The 21,240-nt window shown below is 36.5% G+C and overlaps 1 protein-coding gene across 1 annotated transcript in view; it reads right to left on the bottom strand.

Moving 5' to 3' along the window:
* The window catches only part of ndfip2 (Nedd4 family interacting protein 2), a 30,016-nt gene that overhangs the window by 5,772 nt on the left and 3,004 nt on the right, over positions 1 to 21,240 (bottom strand). The window contains exons 2-4 of the mRNA XM_067442212.1: positions 6,626 to 6,782; positions 4,328 to 4,458; positions 645 to 732 (exon numbers count right to left, since the gene is read on the bottom strand). Coding sequence (XP_067298313.1) covers positions 645 to 732; positions 4,328 to 4,458; positions 6,626 to 6,782 — 376 coding nt within the window. The remainder of the gene's footprint in view (positions 1 to 644; positions 733 to 4,327; positions 4,459 to 6,625; positions 6,783 to 21,240) is intronic.

The raw sequence follows: 21,240 nt of genomic DNA, 5'->3' as shown, positions 1-21,240 counted from the left end.
AGTGGAGACAGCGGTGTGGAATAAAGGTCAATTATATGAAAAATATGGCGTTTAAAACAAAAAGTAGTATTAAGACATGTTATACTGCACCCCATAAACACAACCAGGCCTAGAAGGGAAAAAAAACACGGAACCACCCGTTTAAACATTTTATTAGGCATTTTATTTCCACTTTTAGAACATTTTTGTTGGAAGTAAATGCGATGTGATATGTGATGAAAAAAGGGAGAACAGCGAGTTTGGCAAAAGGCGGATTCGAAACCGTGTCAATCGCTTCAAACCCCATCTCCCTGAGTCTGACAACACCACTGAAGAAGTTGAAATAAGTGCACCTTTTTTAAATCTTGTTTGGCCCAACCAGAGATTGTTAGATGGAGCTAGTGCAAATAGCACTTGCCAAAAAGGCACGCTATTTGCACTTAGTGTGAATAGACGCATTTATGTTGTTTTTATTATTTTTCATAACAACAAAAAAGGACGGAAGTAGTATGTGTTATGAAATCATAAATTCTTTAACCGGTCATGCGCCAAAAGGTAGACAAAACCTTACTTCATTGCATGCTCCTAATAAACAAGGTCATTTGCATTCATAAACTTTAGTATGCGTACAATACAATGCTATTCCAACAGTCATGCAGACTTACTGAAGAAGGCCAGCATGAAGATTCCATCATTTCCCACCCTCAGCTGATCAGCGTCACTGAAGTCATCCCGAACTGGAAAATCCTCATCCTTTTCAAGTAGATGGATAAAGACAAATATTAGATAGGCAAAAGTGGTTCAGAAAATCACCATGGTTGAGATAAAGCACGATGTTTACATAACTGGACCAACCTCGATAAACAACAGTGTACTTAAAATGACATAGAAGTTAGCCAATCACAACAGAGGTCATTTACATATAGAGGGCACAGAAGCAAAACAGTGTATTTAAAGCTACACTGTGTGATATTTTCCCCCATCTAGCAATGAAAAGGTATATGACCATCCAGTTTCTGTTCCTCTCAATTCCAATTTTGTTTTAACTCCTACGGTGGCCGATTTAGTCCAAGATTAACATTTAACATCGAGTGTTAAAACGCGAAAGGCGAAGCTCTAATTTACGGGTATGTCCCTCTTTGGCTAATGTACTTTCAAGATGGAGGGGCAACATGGCGACCGGCATTCGAACCCTCACTAAAAGTACGAGAATACTTTATTACTTGAAAGAAGTAAATATACATTAATGAGCACATATTTTTAAAAGAACTAAGTGTTTTTAGCTAAGAATAAACTAAAAAAAGTTACACAGTGTAGCTTTAAGTAAGAGTCAGAGAGGAGGTGGGAAATACTTATAACTCCTGTCTTAATGCATTAAAACCTTGACATATCATTGCAGTTTTAAAAAGTCACTTTAATAAAAATGAAGGCAACAAGATGTTGATGTAACTCTTAATTCCATAGCTTTTTCTAAGCTTGATTACTTATATTTCAGCAAACACTTTCATCTAAAAAACACAGCACTAAACAAGTGCACTAGCAGCAGGGACGGTCCCTTCAGAGCAACTCTGAGCTTCATAGCATTTAGTTCAAGGCCTTGTTTCCAAAACTTTTCTGTGAAATCTTTTGTTTGTTTTGCTTTTAAGGGAAAAGTTAACCAGAAAATGAAAGATCTGTCTTGTGCTTAACCTCATGTTGTTTCAAACCCATATGACCTATAAATGTCTCTGCTCTTTTCTGTGCTGTGAAAGTGAATAGTGATCAGCGGTTTAAGCTCCAAAATAAAGGACAAACATTTCATGAAAGTGGTCTTGACCAGGGGTAAAAGGGTCGGTGGAAAAGATTAGAAAAACGATGTAAAATGTAATAAATAAATAACAAATAAGATTAGGTATGCTAAATAGATTCAAACAAATTACTAAAAATGGTTTAAATATGATTAATGGAAAAGTTTTTTTAATAAATTGATTTAGAACAGTACACAATTTTATGTAACAACGGACACAATATTTTCCTGAGAATATTTTACATACATTTATATACATATATTTTTTCATATTATAAATTGTGTCTTTATACACTTGGTGATTTAAAGGAACACTCCACAGTTTTTAGAAATAGGGCTTATTTAAGTTCTTTCCTACATTTGGATATGTGGCCAAATGCATTTTTGTCATTTAGTGCAGGCATTGTTTTAGTTTGGCTGGGTCGTCAATAGTTTAGCTTAGCATAATGAATGGAATCCTATGTTGCCAGCTAACATGTCCAGAGTAAAAATAATCCCCAAAAAAATTGTGGCCTGCATATTCACAACGACTACAAATAGCAATGCAGATTAAGACTAGGCGATTTCGGTAGATATTGATTCGGGACTATATAATGGGGAAGCACAGGCGAAGCACTGCTACTTGGGCGCAGCGATATCATGCTCTCATCCTCACATCCTCTGGCTGTTGTTGAGCAATCGCAATGTTTTGTCGCCTGTGCTTCCCCATAAGTCCCATGTCAATATCTACTTAAGAAATCGCTTAGTCTTAATACGCATCGCTATTTGTACTTGTTGTGAATACGCAGGCCACAAGAAGTAATTAGGTGGGGGTTTTTTTGGATCACTTTTACTTGGGACATGCTAGCTGGCAACATAGGATTCCATTCATTATACTAAGCTAAGCTAGCGGCGACCCTGCCGAACTAAAACAATGCATGCGCTGAGATAAAAATGTAATTTCCCATATAGCTAAATGTAGGTAAGAAGTTGAATAAGCCCTATTTCTAAAAACGGTGGAGTGTCCCTTTAATGATACTTTCTTGGAACTGGACAGTCCCGTAGCCATCCGTTTTAAATCCATGAATTTACCTTTTGTATAGCTTTAACATTCTGCACAATGTCTCTATTGGTGTTCCACAAGGTTTGGAATGAAATGAGTGTGATTAAATGGCACATTTTTCATTTTTGTGTGAACAACAACTTTCTGATCCAGCCTACACCCAGCCAAGCTCAAAACAGAGCTGTTGCGGTTGTATAACAAGCAAAAGTCTTGAATAATGCTCTAATTCATTCTTTGTTTCTGTAGTGATTTCATAACAGGGCTCGAGCACTTGGGTGCATGCTCTCCCTCTTTCTCTCCGCACGTCCTCAGTTTGCTATTACAAAATAATAATAATCATATTAATCAGTAGATTTCTGAAGGATCATGTGAGGATCATCTTTGGTAACATTATAAATGTCTTTACTGTCACTTTTGACCCATGTGATGCATCCTTGCTGAATCCTTGCTTTTTTTACTGATTTTACTGAATGTACTTTTGAATGGTAATGCATATATTTTAAATATGTAGTGATACATCCTGAATAAAATAATAAAACCATTAAGTATTATATTAGGAGTACTTCATTCAAACATTGGGTGTGTTCACACTTGTAGTTTGGTTCACCAAAGGATAAGGCATAAGGATATGTTCACAACCTGATTGGTCGCCTTTCAAAAAAATGCTGTGTTCTGGCTAAATGCATTCATTGTATGTGCATTGCCTACATATAATGGTATTTTGACCAGCTGAGACTGTGATGGGAAACATTGCCACTATGGTGCTTGAGCATTCTGTCCTTTTTAGGGTCGTATCTTGTGATATCATGTCCAGTTTTTGGTCAATATTGTATTTATATTTCATTCAAATTGCACAAGTTTGTTTGCAGCTGGAGCGAGACCCGTCTTTCCAGCATTATCAGTCCGCTTGTTTGGTGCACAACATGGTTCAGATGGTGGCGTTCACGCATACAAATCAACCACACTTAACAGGGCAATCGCTCCAGGATTCATTTTAACAGACCCAAATATGCCAAGTGTGAACACACCTATAGACATCCCCTTGGGAAGGTCATTGCAAAAAAAAGCCTCAGAAAAAGGAAGTTAGTTCTGAGAAAAGTATCCTCAGATGTCAGTTGGTTTGACATTCAGTTATCTAATGCAATGACATTCTTAAGACTGCACAAATTATACTTTTTGGGGCCACATTACATAACACTTCTTGATCTGAGCTCAGAGAAATCAGAGTATCTGAGAGATCCTCTATTTAGGTCATGGTTTTTATGGCACACCACATCCTCAAAAGGTTCTTCTTATGTTACTCCTAAAAGCAAATCAGACACGGCGTTAAATAAAAATCAAGAGATGCTCCATTTCATTCTGGTCATCATCAGATCATGGCAGCATTACTAAAGCAGTCTTCCCTCCTTTGAGGGAATGTTTTGGACTTTACCAAAGCCACAGTGGAAAGCTGTGCGAATCGAGGACTTGGCGTTTCATTCTGCAGAACATGTGGGCACGTAGGTGGATGAGATACTCACTCGTGGAATGACCTCCACCGCCGAGGCAGCCATGGCTGCTGCTTTAGCCTTCTCTGCTTCATCGTAAGTGGGCAGAGACGTGGCAACGCTGTATGGTGGAGGAACGGGAAATTCCCCCGGAAATGAACTCTCTGAAAAGCGATTAAAAAAAACACGTCAGTTCATACGCCACACATTTCTAGCTATGTGTATTCAGAGGAAAGAGCATTTCAAGTATTTATATTGCTTAGTCAAGAATCACTATTACTAACTATTGCTCATACTTAGAGATCTGAATAAAACCCATAATGCACAGTAACAAACAGAGATGCACAACAAGCTCTGCAGTTACTGGACTTCAACTTGCAGAAGATAAAACAGGCAAAACAACTGCTGAGAATTTAATCAGAATATCTTCAAAACCTGGAGGCTCTTTAGACAAATAACTAGCCACCTAGCAACTAGGGCTGCCACTAACAACTATTTTTATATTGATTCATCTATCGACTAAGTTTTCGCAATAATGTTCAACAATTTTACTTAAAAACATTATTTAACTTGCAACTTTGGCATTCAGTAGTGTACTATACTAAATATAAATGTAAACAAGCCCTTGACAAAATGTAAAACTAAAAAGGTACAAATTTGTAAACCAACATAACCAAAAAAAGAGAGAATTTCAGCAAATACTTTATATAGAATAGTGTTGTCACGATACCAAAATTATGACTTCGATACGATACGATACCAGACTAAAATGAAATACCTTGACACCAATACTTAATCGATACCATGGCAAAAAACAGTAAAAGTAATTGAATAATATGACAGAACTTATATAAACTTATATATATATTAAATATATATGTATATTTTTTAAAACCCTAAAAACTCACTTGAACAGCATGTTCTTGCCCTGCTTTTTGACCATAGCATAGTCACTCTGTAAATGAACTACACACTGATTCTTAATTAATATATTAAAGTCAAGCATGAGGGGATTTTCTATGTTCTTTTGTTGTTTGATTAACACAGAACATTAGTACTTTATCTAATATTCACACAGAATATTAGGTCCGGCCCTTTAAGAGCTGCACGGCTCAAATTCATTGTAACAAGATTTCTCACTCAACTCTGTATATGTTCACTAAAGACATACCGACTGTGTTTACACATGTGCTTGTAACATCACATGCAGATGTGCTTTCTTACATATTTTTGATCATTCAAACCCAATAATCCATGAAACTGGCACTGCAATCTATGTGAAAGTCAGAGTCCGGCATCGCGAGCACGTCCCGGTCGCGCCACACTTCATTTTTTAATGCAAGCACTTCTGTCATTTAGTGAACAGTGAAAGAAGAGCTCTCACACACACACACACACACACACACACACACAAACCCTCCCACCTGATGTCAAAAGTTGCAAATTAAGAAGTACTGCTCTTATTAGTGCGCTGTCAATTTTAAAGTACTGGTACAAACACAATTTCATATAGTACTCAATTTACCCAGTCGACTAAAAATATTGACTTCGACTAATTATCAGCGTCGACGCAGTTGCTGGTATCGACCAATCACGTCATGCCTACTAGCAACCATCCAGAAAACCCTAGCAAACGCACAAAATGTGGTCAACTAAAAAAAAAAAATTAAAAAAAATCTTCCTCTGGGATTGGTACAATTTTTTTAATGTTTTTGAAAGAAGTCTTATGTTCACAAAGGTTGCATTTATTTGATCAAAAACAGCAATTGTGAAATATAACTGATATTAAAAATTACCATTTTCTATTTTAATATACTGTAAAATGTAATTTACTCCTGTGATGGCAAAGCTGTATTTTTAGCATCATTACTTCAGTCTCAGGTGTCACATGATCCTTCAGAAATCATTCAAATATGATGATTTTTGAGTAAAATTAAATGCATGTTCAGGATTCTTTGATGAATCGAAAGTTCAAAACAGCATTTATTTAAAATATAAATCTTTTGAAACGTTATAAATGTCTTTACTGTCCCTTTAATCCATTTAATACATCCTTACTGAATAAAAGTATTAATTAAAAAATAAATATCCAACAACAATGACACTTCAATATTTGCATACTGAATTGTGATTTTTTTTTGCGTGTTGACTCCAACACCAATAAAACATGCTGAGTGACATAACATCAGCAATTTATTTCATTTATGCATATTAAAAAGTTAATATTCTATTGTGTCATGCATACGCTATACGAGTTACATCTAGAATTGCTAATCGACTTGTAGATTCCCGCTTCCCTTCCTCACTCTGGAAATAATAAGTTGTCTGTACCTGGTGCAGCAGTCGCTCCGAGCGCCACACTAGCGTAAGGAGGGGGCGGAGCTTCCGTATCCACCGCAGGGTTGCTGATGCCTAACACAGCGGCCTGGGAGGATGTGGACGGCTCGCCGCCGGCAGCCCCTTCAGAGGGGTCATCTTCATTGTGTAACTGAGAAAAGACAGAAACAAATATTCAGACTGAAGAAAAATGACTGAAGTGTTAAGTTCAAAATAAAGTCACCATGAAACCAATATTGACAATACTAATTTGTTTATTGAAGTTTGTCTTAGGGTGCTTTCACACGGGGTTCGTTGGCATCATCAAAGCAGCAGCTGTTTACTCGGTTGCTTAGTAACGACAGCGAGCAACCATTTTTCAACCATTGGTTTTGTTACCAAAGCATCAGTACGTAATGGCACATGGGTCTATCTGCCGCGATGTCCTGCAAATTTAACATAATTTTTATCAAATCATACTTTCGGTTCACTTCCCCAATTTAGTACGATTGTGTTCACATCAGCAGCGAACCGTACGGGAGTTCACATGAACCGAACCCCAGACCACCTCTTTAAGTGGACTCGGGTACGGTTCGCGGGTGCGCACCCGAGTTCGGAGACAGCGTTCATATCATCAAAAACGAACCAAACTCTGACGTCAATCAAACCTCGGTGTGCACCTAAAGTGCTAGTGTGAAAGCACCCTTAAAGGGGTCATGAGGTTGAAGTATCATACTATAAGGATATCCTGTAAGTTTCAGAACTGAAAACTTCCTTATTAGTGCAAAAACAGCTTTCCTTGTAACCAAGCCCAGATACCGACTCATTGTGGAATGTGCTTATAGATGCAGAAGATGATCCATGCAGACTTTATCAATGTAAGTTTGGCTCCTCAAAAGGAGGAGTGTTTGAGAGATGACGAGGAGAGAAGAGCAATATAGGATGGACTTCAAATAACATTACTTTCCTAAGGATACTAATGTAATGAATGTAGTTTTTTCATTTCAACAATGTGAACATCTTAGTTGTGCATTATTTATTTGTATGCATTTCACTTTGGATTATTTGGTAAACAGTCGCAATTTCATCACAAGTTTTGTAAACAAACTTTTATGATGTGTACTCGACAATATGCAGCAAAATGTAAGTAACTGAAGTTCTCAAGATTAAATTGTTAAGTTAAATGAATATTGAGCCATAAATCAGCACTAGGTAACTTTTCAACCTTCATAATATATTTTCAAGACTCTTGTGATGATAAATCGACTTACAATAGGTTGAATGACACGTCTGCCATAGCCTAATGGGGTCTGTATCGTTTTTAAACGTACTTTTAAACTTCGGGTTTTGGGTAGTAACCCGAGAACAAAAAGAACTACAAAATTCGACTGCTTTACGGCATATACGTCACTTCCACCAACACCCACACTTCCTTAAATTCGGACGTGCGAGCCCAACTTTGTTCGACGGATAATATAGTCATGTCCGAAGCAGCAGAGACAAATAAGAAAGAAAAGGTTTTGTTGGAGGAAACGAAAAAGTGATGGGATTAAAGGCCGGACGAGGATCAACATTGGACCAGCGTTTGCTCGTCTGCGTGAGCTGAAGGAGGCGTGCCCGACCGATGCTGTCATGCTTGTTATGGTGATTACCTACCACTCAAACATTGAACTGAAGTATCATATAGATTCTGTAAAACGGTAACCAATAGACTACTATAATGACGCTGGCTTGTAAACGTGAGCATCAGGATTATTTGGAGTTTGAAAAAAATAAAACCCATGAAATGATATTCATGTGACATGCTGAAACATGCCACTGACTGTACCTGGGATGAAGACATTTCACACGCGACGCCAGAAGAACACCTGCATGTGAACTCCTCCTGCAGTGTTCAGGGGAACTGTTAGTGCTGCACCAACCCGCGGGGACGCTGTATATATTTTTACAACCCGCCCTGCACCCGCGACCATTAAACAGACATACGGGGTCCGCGGGTTATGAGACAACCCGCGCATTACTAGTTCAGGGCTATCAGGGTTGTCATGTCAACAAATGCATGCGCGATGGCATCCCCTGATGTAGGATGACAGAGCTTACGACAGTAGTTGAGGACATCATCATTTTTCCAAACTGTAGGGGGACCCCGAGAGCAAAAGTTGCCCAGTGCTGCTTTAAGGTCTAATAACAAAAAAATGAAGTCAGGAATCTTGGTGTGATTTTGGAGTCAGACCTTTAGGCTAAGTTTTAGAAGTCATGTCAAAGGAATAACTAAACCAGCGTACTATCATCTGAAAAATATTGCAAGAATTAGATGCTCTGTTTCAGGCAAGACTTTAGATTCTAAAATTTTAAATTCTAAGGTCACAGTTCAATTTGATTCTCGATTTCTACATGTATTTTTTTAAAGCACAGGTTCCTATGCCATTTTTAGACTAGACTTTTATGCAATATAATATCTGACCTTTGTTTGCAATGTACCACATTGTCAATTTTTTTTTATTTATTAACAAAATGTAACAATAACTTATCTTGTCATTGGAAAACTTATGCAAAATAACCTGCCATCCAGTTTCTCGTTCTCTTCTTCACAGATGACATTCAAGTTCACAACAAAACCAGCAAAAACAATAAAATGTAATGTGCTGTGACAGTCATGAAGCTCTGTGTTGCTCTGGAGGTCCAGCAATCTGTAGTCAAGGCAACTAAAAGTGCACTGCAGACCTTCAATAACTTTCTCCTACATTATTGTACATGGAGGGAATCACCATAGCTGTGAGATGCGTTCTACTTGGGATTCCGTAGCGCTAATTAAATGCCTAAATACACTTTGACTCTTATTTTGAAATGCCTGCGCCTTACTATTGTAGTTGCAGGATGCTCATTCTAGTTTAGATGAGGGAGATAAAATATGCATTGTAACAACCGCCTAAAACATATAAATATGTAAACATTGTAAACTACACGTTGTCATTATTCATCGGCATTAGTTCATAAACAAGTATTGCCTGTAATAAATGTGTGCTATTCATTGATTGAGCCGTTCTGAAATGCTGTATTGGAGATGCGTGAGCCTGAAGGACATGTGCACATCTGTTACACAGGATCTCAGTACTTACTGGATCTCTTCCCTTAACGTCCCTCCCTAACATTTGTCTCGTTTTTATCTGTTGACGAAAATTACAGTAGATTTTCGTCATAGTTTTTTGTCTCTTAAACGGTATTCTTTGTCGCATCTTCCTATTTATGATGCGCCAAATGTTTTCTATGGATGAAAGATCTGGACTGCAGGGTGGCCATTTCAATCCCCGGGTCCTTCTTCTACGCAGCCATGATGCTGTAATTGATGCAGTATGTGGTCTGGCATTGTCTTGTTGGTAGAAGAAAACAGTGCATTATGAAAAAGTGCAAACAAATCTGATCTGGCAAAGTGTGGGAAAGTTTTACAAAACTTTGAACCAAGAATGTTGTCGTGTGCAATACATGCAAGTGGCAACTTGCTTTTAATGGGAGCACGACGTGCATGTTGTAGCACTCAAAGATGAAACATTCCAGCTCAAGAGGAGCCGGTGAGAGGAGGGTTTTCCAGCTAACTAATTAGTGGAAAATCTCTTTATTGGAGAAAGCAATACTACTAATAATAGTAATAATTTTAATAATAGTTATTAAAGTATAAATAATAATTTTAGTAATGTGATTTATTTTGGATAGAATAAAGATTGATCGAGTTAAGGAGTCCTTATTGTAAAACTATCAGGTATTATAGTCTTATCACTAGTGTTGTCACGATACCAAAATTATGACTTCGATACGATATCAGACTAAAATATCGATATATCGATACTAAATCGATACCACAGTAAATAAATAAATAAATAAATAAATAAATAAATAAATAAGATAAGATGCTTAATATGACAACAGAACTTGTTATTATTCATTGTTATTTTTTATTAAAAATTCATGTGGCCAGCATGTTCCTTAGGGTTGGGCATCGTTTTGATTTGAACAATTATTGATCAATTGATCAATTATTATTAAAATTATCTCACAAATTTTTGCTATCTCAATGTATTTTTTACAACGGGGTAATTGTGTTGCAATAGCTTACACACAGCACAAGAAAGCTTGATTTCGAATGGTAAATTGAATTTAAAAAGACGAGTAAACAGTAATAAAATAAGGACAAATAAACAGATTACAAAAAATAGCACAAATAAATGCAATAGAATAGAAGATACAAATTAAACAGACTGCTTTATTTTTTCAGGTAGGTCTAACATTCAGATAAGGAACTGAATTAAAAAAATGCATAGTAATTACATTTAAAACAACATTGGATAATGTTCTTTGTAAAAAATTGAATAGCGTACAGATGAAACTATTAAAGTTACACAAGTTGATCAGTCAAGAGCAGTTGATCGTGTCTTTTTGTAGTTTGAATAGCAAATGACTGCGGTCCCTTTAAGACTAACAGACGCACGGATCCTGCACACTGTTCCTGTTACTCGTTCTTCCTGAACTGTTTGCGACTATGTTTACGTTAATACTCTTCCAGATGTGCACTGATAATTCTTTGAGTGTATTTGACCAATAATAAGCTGGAAAAGGAAGCAAATGTTTGCACTTGTATCATGTCAGAGGCGGCTTTATTACGGTAGGCTATGTGTGTGTGCGCTTCAGATGTGAGCACGAAATCTGCGGGGATTAGTAGAATTAATTTATGTGCAATCCCGCGCGAAATTCAGACCGATCACACACTAACACTAACACACTGTCATGAGGAAAAACTCCAGCAGAACGCGCGTTCGCCGTGCTCAGAGGTTAACCGGGCTGAGTGAGAATATGCCGGTGTGTGTCAGCTCGCTTTCGGTCGGAGAGGAGAGCGCAGCTGATATCGATACTGTAAAAACTGAGAATCGTATCGTTTCAGATATTCCAGTATCGATATATATCGAAATATCGATATTTTTGACAACACTACTTATCACTTGCCTGTATTTTGTTCCATATGCATGACTTACAAAAGGAGATAATTCATGTCAGTTACGGTTTCATACTTTTAATTAAAAGGTGAATGAGAATCTGTCAGCTCAATTGTCATGTAAAAAGATTATAATTTGTATACTTGTAATAATTGTTTGCAGATTAATATTTTACCATTCTTTGTGTCCTGAAGTAAATGCCCTATTTAAGCAGCACCATTTATTGATCACTTTTTTCGTCAGAGGTATTGCAGCTGATTTTTTATTTTTCAATTGGAAGAGAACAGAATATTTAAACAATGCGTAGAAAGGATTTGTGTGTGATTTGAGTTGGACAGAAATCTGAGAACTTAAAGAGAATTAACGTTTTAGTTGGTTCAAAGTTCATTAAAACAACCGTTTCAAAGACCTAAAGTGATTTTCTTTTTATATATTATAGTTAGAATATGTATAGCTCAATGTTTTTAACTAACTGAATAATCGTTCCAAACTTACTGATTAGTCATCAACAGTGATGGCAATAATCGATGATTAGTCGCTAGGGATGCACGATATTGGATTTTTGCCGATATCCGATATGCCGATATTTTTCAGCTCATTTTGGCCGATGCCGATACCGATGCCGATATATGTTTATTTTTTCCCTTTGTTTGGAAACAACACCATTTTGAGCAAAAACTATTTTTTTTTCATTCTGGTTTCAGATTTCTGAGGTCTCCTTAATAAAAGGACTATTGTTGAAGATAAATAAATGTTAATAAAGTTCTTTTTATGATAAGAGTATATTAAAAGCTCTGAAAATAACAATAATAAAGCCAGTCATTTTTCACCCCAGATGCAGCTGTAACCTAAATATTGTATTTTTGGATTTAACGTTTGTGCACATGAAGTGGGGGTGGCATGACATCCATTGATGCTGTCTTTTAATTCTACAATTATTGTAGAGCTCCTTGGATTATTTTTCATCATCCATTTCATAAAATTTTATTACAGATTAATACACTGTATATTAAAGTATTTAATTTACAAGTGTCATGCTTGTGATTTATGACATCATTACTGATTTGTTTATTCAGAACAAGAAGTAACTTCAATTTATTTGTGTATTCTACTTTTCATTGTATTACTGTAACAACAGCGCACCCACTACATGTATAAATATATAGCGGTCTAGTTGGAGGGCACTAGGACCTGGAGGAGCTTCTAGTGCTGTGGAGGCTGCCGCACGCGCTAGAGAGTGGGGAGACGCGATTGGGCTTGTTTTGGGCTAGTTTTGTTGTGAAAACGTGGCAAATCTGCTGCTGACGGTCACGTCCTTCTGTACGTGCATTCAGAAATTCAAGGCAGCATTTAAAAACAGTCAATATAAATCACTGTACATGCAATGTTTTTTTTTGTTTTCACTTGAAGAATGACTGCAGTGCTGACATTGTCTTATCGCAGTAGCACTCCTTGCACACGTGAGTTATTGCAGGCGCATATCAACACGTTATCATATCGGCAAGGCATATCGGCATAATGTTTTCATATCGGCCGATGCCGATTTGTATATTTTAAGCGTTTATCGGCCGATACCGATGTCGTGCCGATAATATCGTGCATCCCTATTAGTCGCTTAATCGTTTGTATCAAAATAATCGTTTGTTGCAGCCCTAGATGATAACTTCAAACTCTTTGCAAAAATGCAAATGTCATATCATGAATATAGACACTTAAAATGTCTTCACGGAAACCCATCAAAATAAAAGTTTGGTTTAACGTGAAGAAATTGACAGAGTATATTAGGTTACTGTTGTAGCCTACAGTAGATTTAGCATCTCTATGTAATAATAATGTCTCTAATAAAAATGGTTGCTTATTTTTCACTTGTTTTGTTTAGAGATTATTTTCTGATTAATCATAATTGTTTATATTCCTAGATTATTTTTGTTTTTTTATACGGTATTGTAAAACTAAAATACCTTTTCAGTTTGTGGTGTTAGATTTGTGGCTGAATTTGAAGTTCTTTTTTTTACTTAAGAAAAATAAATAATATTACTATCAGATAATAAAATATTGTAATAAATACAGTAGTTCACTGTCTGTATTTGTTCATGTTTTATTAAGGGATAAGTCTGAAGCACACCATAAAATAATTCTAGCTATTCATACAGGGCAATTATTATATATAACTAGGCATGTGCCGATATCAATTTTTCATGCTGCGATTAATTGATGACGTTTTATCACGATATACGATATTATCACGATATTTAAATAAGTTGCAAAAAAAAGTGTTGCCATAGCATAACAGCTTTAAGAACTATTTTTGTAAGAACAAAAATAACAATGTTTAAATACAATAATGCACCAAAAATATATACAGCTCTGGAAAAAAATTAAGAGACCCCTCATTGAGAAATCAAGTGGTCTCTTGATTTTTTTCAGAGCTGTAAAAGTAAAATTTTCAAACAGATTAAAGTGCAAAAGAATTAGGCTATAAAGAACAACAGGTAGGCTTACACATTACAATAAGGGCTCATTAGTTTATGCATTAACTAAGATTGAGCAATAGCTACATTTGGTACAGAAAGTTTAATGTTTTTGTTAATGTTAGTTAAGAAATACTGATCATTGTTAGTTTTATCTTAGGTCCATTAAAAGTTATTTTGATTTTGATTTTAATGTTATTAAAAAGTTACTAAGAAATTAACATAGAATGATTAATTCTTTATAAGTATTTTTCATTGTCAGTTTGGTAATAATGAATTAACATGTTAACTAATGAAGTCGTATCTCAAAGTTATACTGAACAATAACAAACAGTTCTAATTATTAGGGTTGTAGTCCAGATTAAAACATAAAAATGTTTAAATTTGAAAATAAATAGCCTATTAAGTCTTTAAGTATTAAGTATTTGGTGCTGTGATGAACAACATTGAGATTACAAAAACGAATGGCTGTTTTAATTAAAAACTACACGCGTTTTTTTGTTTGTTTGCTGGTTTCCGGGGTAACCGGCTTCATTCTGCAGTTCATCAGCGCCCTCTGCTGTCACTGAGCGGCACTTCAGCAGCGCGTCTCCTTCACCGGTTCAGTCATGTGCAAACGCACGTTGGGCTTGTTGATATCTGAGCGCGTGTCCCTTTGACAGAATACAGCGGTGTTGAGCATTTATACGGTTGATGGGCAAAGTATTCTTAAGTGCATTATAAAAAAATTATAAATTGTTCATAAATTATTATTTACGATATTTTAAAGCGCCCACGATAACAATATCGTGCATATTCATTATCGTGATAAATCGCATTATCGAAAATCGGCACATGTCTATATATAACTGTATATACAGATACACACCCAGGTATCGGATCAGTACTCGGTATCGGCCGATACTAGGCATGTGCCGATATCAATTTTTCATGTTGCGATTAATTGCTGACGTTTTATCACGATGTACGATATTATCACGATATTGAAATAAGTTGCAAAAAGTGTTGCCATAGCATAACAGCTTTAAGAACTATTTTAGTATAACTGAATGTTTAAATACAATAATGCACCAAAAATATATACAGTTCTAGAAAAAAAATTAAGAGAAATCAATGTTAAGTGGTCTCTTGTTTTTTTTTCTGAGCTATAAAAGTACAATTTTCAAACAGATTAAAGTGCAAAAGAATTAGGCTATAAAGAACAACAGGTAACAAATTACAATAAGGTCTCATTATTTAATGCATTAACTAAGATTGAGCAATAGCTACATTTGGTACAGGAAGTATAATGTTTTTGGTAGTGTTAGTTAAGAAATACTGATCATTGTTAGTTTTATCTTGGGTCCTTTAAAAATGTTATTTTGATTTTAATGTTATTAAACAGTAACTAAGAAATTAACATTACTTAGAATGATTAATTCTTTATAAGTATTTTTCATTGTCAGTTTGGTAATAATGAATTAACATGTTAACTAATGAAGTCGTATATCTCAAAGTTTTACTGAACAATAACAAATAATCAGAACAGTTCTAATTATTAGGGCATGTTGTAGTCCAGATTAAAGCATAAAAATGTTTAAGTTTGAAAATAAATAGCCTATTAAGTTAAGTATTAAGTATTAGGTGCTGTGATGAACATTGAGATTACAAAAAACGAATGGCTGTTTTAAAAACTCCTTCACTAGCGCGGATGGTTTTGTTTGCGGGGTTTCCGGGATAACCGCAGCATTCTGCCGTTCATCAGCGCCCTCTGCTGTCACTGAGCGGCATTTCACCAGCGCGGGCTTGTTTACATCTGAGCGCGTCCCTTTGATGCAGAATACAGCGGTGTTGAGCATTTATACGGTTGATGGGCAAAGTATTCTTGAGTGCATTATAAAAAAAAAAACATTAATTGTTAATAAATTATTATTTATGATATTTTAAAGTGCCCACGATAACAATATCGTGCATATTCATTATCGTGATAAATCGCATTATCGAAAATCGGCACATGTCTAGCCGATACCCTGAGCCCAGGTATCGGAATCGGTAAGAGAAGTGAAAGGAACAGGTATTGGAACATCTCTAGTTAAAATCATACTAACATTACAAGTGCACCACAGGAAAAATAATAAAACAATGCAGTTTATTACCCCTTTAAATGATTTTACTTTTACTTTTTTTTTTTACGTGTACTTTTTACTTTTCTTTTTTATTCATGCCTCGTAATCTTTAAATCACACAGCGACTTTCCCTCCCTCGTGCAGTGACTTCTCTTCTCTGATAACATGTTTACTAGAGCGAGAGCGGGACAACCAGTCACTCACATGAGCTTGACCAATAGCAAACCACAACCTTCCTAGCACTCTCCAATCAATTCCCCATGGACATTTTTTTTGCTCAAGAAGCTGTTTCACTCATATATACCTCACAATAGAGAAGAAAAGGATACTCACAACATGTGTTTCATGCTGTGTTTATGACAAATCTGACAAGGTCTGTCTTGCGTTGGGTGAATTGACACCATGATGTACTCAACGAAAGGAGGATATCATCTAACACTGCAAGGAACACGTCAACAACGTGGTCTCTTCGGTCACATAACCTTACTGCCCTCGCCCCACAATCAACAGAACAATCTGTAAAGCTAAACTTCAAGAAAAAGTAATCTTATATTAATCCACATGAAGTAACCTGAAAACATCTTCCAGGCATTGAGGCCTCATGGTAATATGACAGTTCAAGATTGCAGGGGATGTATTTGGCACATCAGAGTGCAGTAGGATGCACAGTTGTCTGCCAACAAAGTTAGCAAACAGCGAAAATCACACAGTAACACGAGAGCGACGGTAATGCAAACCACGAGACAGGCACAAGGATGTCCTTCAGCTGCACCTGTTTGATGTGTCATTAAGAATCAATCGTCCAAACAGATACAAGGGGATTCGACCTGTCTGTTTCACATTTGTGGCAGTAATTCAGTGACTTACAAAGACAATCCTTTAAAAGTGATACTTCACTGCCTTTTCATACTAAACTAAGTTATTCCCTTAACTTAAACGAGTTGATACATACCTCTCTCGTCTCAGTGTGTGCACTTAATCTCTCTGACACGCAGTGACGATCTGATAGCATTTAGCTTAGCTCCCTAAGCACAGTTCATTCACTATGGAACCAAAAAGAGATCAAGTTAGAAGTACCAAACACCTCCACGTTTTCCCTATTTAAATAGAGTTACACGAGTAGTTGAACGATCAAGTATGGTGACAAAATAAAACGTGGCGCGTTTCTAATCGGATTAAAAAGGAAAACTATAATGTGTGGTGGAATAGCACTTCTGAGAGTACTTCGGCTCGGCGCAGTAAAAAGTCCCGGCCGAAACATCTTACCTCACATCTCCCTATTGACAGAAATGAGAGAGTGAGGGGGAGGTGTGAGGAAAGATGTTTCGGCCGGGACTTTTTACTGCGCCGAGTCGAAGTACTCTCAGAAGTGCTAATCCGCCATACATTATAGTTCTCCTTTTTAATCCTATTAGAGAAGTACCACGTTTTATTTTGTCACCATACTTGATCGTTCAACTATTCGTGTAACTGTATTTAAATAGGGAAAAGATGGAGGTGTTTGGTACTTCTAACTTGATCTCTGTTTGGTACCATAGTGAATGAACTGGGCTTAGTGGGGTAAGCTAAATGCTATCAGATCGTCACTGCGTGTCAGAGAGATTAAGTGCACACACTGAGACGAGAGAGGTATGTATCAACTCGTTTTAGTTAAGGGAATAACATAGTTTAATATGAAAAAGCGGTGGAGTATCCCTTTAAGTAGGGTTGTCACAATAGGGTAATTCCATGTTAACTCAACCAGTGACCCGGATTAAATCTTTAATTTTGATAATATTTTATTCTGAATAAAGACTAACATAAATTGTAAATGAAAGTAAAAATATGAAATGCCATCAAGGATAAACATTTACTGAGTAATCTACACCATTTGTCAAAATGACACAGTTTTCACTATACAAATAACAGGGAGAAAATGAATGTAGAAAGATGGCTGCATCATTATTTTATTTTTAAGCAGAGATCCTCAGAATCCTTATTGTCACGGCTTGAATTTCGGAGCAGGATTGCAGGTTTTTTCCTGCAGGTGTCACGCTCAATGTGGGAAAATCCCACATTAACATGTAGGTTGTATGAGTAAACCAATCCACACAAACTTTAAGATCAAATCAGTCATTTTAAAACTTTCAGCGAGAAGCAATTTACAAACCGCGCGAGTGATTCAGAGTTGCTGCGTCTTCTCACTCTCTGGCTCTCAAAAGGGGTTGCACAAGGCAAGTGTCAAGAGCATGCTGTAGGTGGCTATACCAGACTCAGAAGTTTCAGGAGTTGGGACATGTCCTTTGCACAATTAGGCCAGTGTTCCCACGTCACTAAAGATTTAGCCTGATGTGGTCATACTCAATTCTAGTCAGAATATGAGTCTGAAACTGCTCCTTTGGGCTGTCATTATGGGGCGTGTTTCAACCGAACCAGAAAAGACATCAATTGGATAGACCTACAACCAATCAGAGCAACGAAGCGACGCATTGTCAAATCTCAACAGAGTTCAACTGCACTGTGTTGCCAAGTCCGCGTTTTTTCCGCAGGTTGTTTTCTATGTCCGCGAGTTGAAGCGACTATTATGTGATATATAGACCCATGAGTGCGATTTTTAGCAGGCGACCTTTCCAAAATAACACACATTTTATCCCCCAAATGCCATTTTTTCTCCGGAGAACCCCCGGAGAAGCTATTGTTTAGGGCTAGTAGTTGGCGGGTTTTGATGTAAAAACTTGGCAACCCTATCTGCATGTGTGCTGAAATCACACAATCTTTGCTTGTGTTGTAAAAAAATAAAAGAATTTAATGATACACAGTGTTATAAATAATCTGTGTATAGCAGGGAGCCACTATCCATATGTTGGGCATTAAAATCGCTTTTGAATGGGTTAGGGTTATATTGTTTTTTTATTTACGAATTTGCTGTCACGTGTACTCTGTGTATAGGGAGTGAAGGTACTGACCACACATTTCACAAGATAAGATATTTGTCAATGATGCTCAGGAACTGTTGTGCACCAACATGACAATGATTACACCATGAAGCCACATCACGGATGCCGGATGGCAGGCTCTCTCTGCACTGACGACAATAAAAAGACGAAATAATTTGCCATTACATAAACACAACAACTGGCCAGGGACAAAGAAAGAATCTCAAGTTGTTTGCAATGGGCTGTTAGAAGAAACCTCAGACTAGAGTACATCTTATCTATGTTATGACTAAGACGGCACAGAATCAGTGTTCGCAGAAAACCCTAAAAAGTGCTGACTTGAGTTCTTCAGCTGAAATATCTGGGCCAACTTACTAAATGTCACGCATGCTAACGTGGAATGAAGAAACAAATAACGTACAAATTATAAACGTATTATGCTTTCTTACTTTTCCAACTTTCTTTAGTGTGAATATGTTGCTGTTTGGGCATTAAAAATGTCTGCAAAGTTACAAAAGCACAAAGTCACAAAGGGAGTTATTCTCTATATCAGTGCTCCCTGTTTGTGAACTTCCTGAAACGCCTCTATTGTAGTCTTGAGTTTTCTTCTGGGAACGAACACGGCATAAATATTTCTAATTTAAATAATTCCGACCACTCAAGGCAAGTTGAGTGTTTAAAATAGTATGCTGAAACCATATCCAGTCAACCAATCAGAGCACATTGGACGTTACAGAAGGAGGGGCTTCACAGAGAAAGCAAATAAACAGACTGGGAAGAGAGGGGGTGCAATTATGCAAAAAAAAGATCAAAACTGGCTTCTCACATCACAGCTGAACAAAAATTAAGCCAAATAATAAATTGCAGTTGCATCATTGCAGTTCTGCATTGTGCTGAGTTTGAAGATAAAGTGGGAGACATTGATATCCTGGTACAAGTATAATAAAACTGAAAAACGATTAAGGAGAACTTTTGCAGCAAAGGCTGAGCTATATGAAATACTGCAGGAAGCGACTTCTGAGAATGGTATATGTGGTACAACCACAACCACCTAAATTTCGAATTACCTCAAAATGGAAAGACCAGCAATGTCTATTTGTTGACGAATCTAAGAAGCACTATTGCCTGTGGTCACTATAGCAACACTAACACAGAGCAAGATCAAAAAAGGTTTGTGTGCTTTTTTTTTTCCTTCCTAGAAATGATGAAATGATTTTGAAAACATACAGAGGCCTGCTGGATGAATTACTCAACACTCCAGGAATTGAGTTTCAGTTGCTGTGCTCCTCTCCGGATACAGAAATCTTTCAGAACGCTCTCCTTGTTATACCAAGACATTGAGAAGAGAAAATAACAGGGTTTTTGATGAAGTATAAAATAACTAAGCCTACAATATCTTGGCCTTATTCCCTGTTAAAAAACTAAGTGTATACCAAGAACCAGATTTATACTCCGAATTAGCAATTCCAAAGTCTACAAATCTCTGTGATCAGTACACAATGACTCTGTACATGTTTACCTGGAAGCTACCCTTGTTTTTTGTTGTAAAACAAGTTATTTGTTTAAACTGATAATTTTTGTAAGGTGCATATAATCATAATATTTGTATTGTATGTTTATAGAAGATATTTTCTAGGACACTTCACATAACCCTTTCCAGCTGAGTCTTGAGTCACCAGATTTCCATAATAAACAAAAGGTCCTGGATCCAGATTACCAGGCCAGTCCTCTATTGTTCAGGGTGGAAAACACACACAAACTTGTGATTATAATTCACTTATTATTTATGATACAGTAGAAGGTTGTAACTTGTTGAAAACCAAGTGAAATGTCCACCGAAAGGACATTACCTTAGCCTAGAAACCTAGACACATGCTAGCGGCAGCAAATCTAATCAGCCGCGAGTACACTGTAAAAAAATTTGGTTGGTTTTTTTTGGTTTAACTTAAAAAAGTAAGTAACCTGGTTGCCTTAAAAATTTTAGTTTATTGAAATTAAAAATTTGAGTTGATACAATGAAGGAAATTTGTTTAATAAATAGAAACTCTAAATATTTTTGTATCTGAACCACATAAAAAAATTGATAAATCATGAAAATAGCAATATTTGGCATGTTTCACTGCGTCATCAGAAATAAAACACACACAATTACCC

This window comes from Pseudorasbora parva, chromosome 4, assembly GCF_024679245.1.
Source record: "Pseudorasbora parva isolate DD20220531a chromosome 4, ASM2467924v1, whole genome shotgun sequence".
Classification (NCBI taxonomy): Eukaryota; Metazoa; Chordata; class Actinopteri; order Cypriniformes; family Gobionidae; genus Pseudorasbora; species Pseudorasbora parva.
This window is presented reverse-complemented; position numbering and strand designations above follow the sequence as displayed.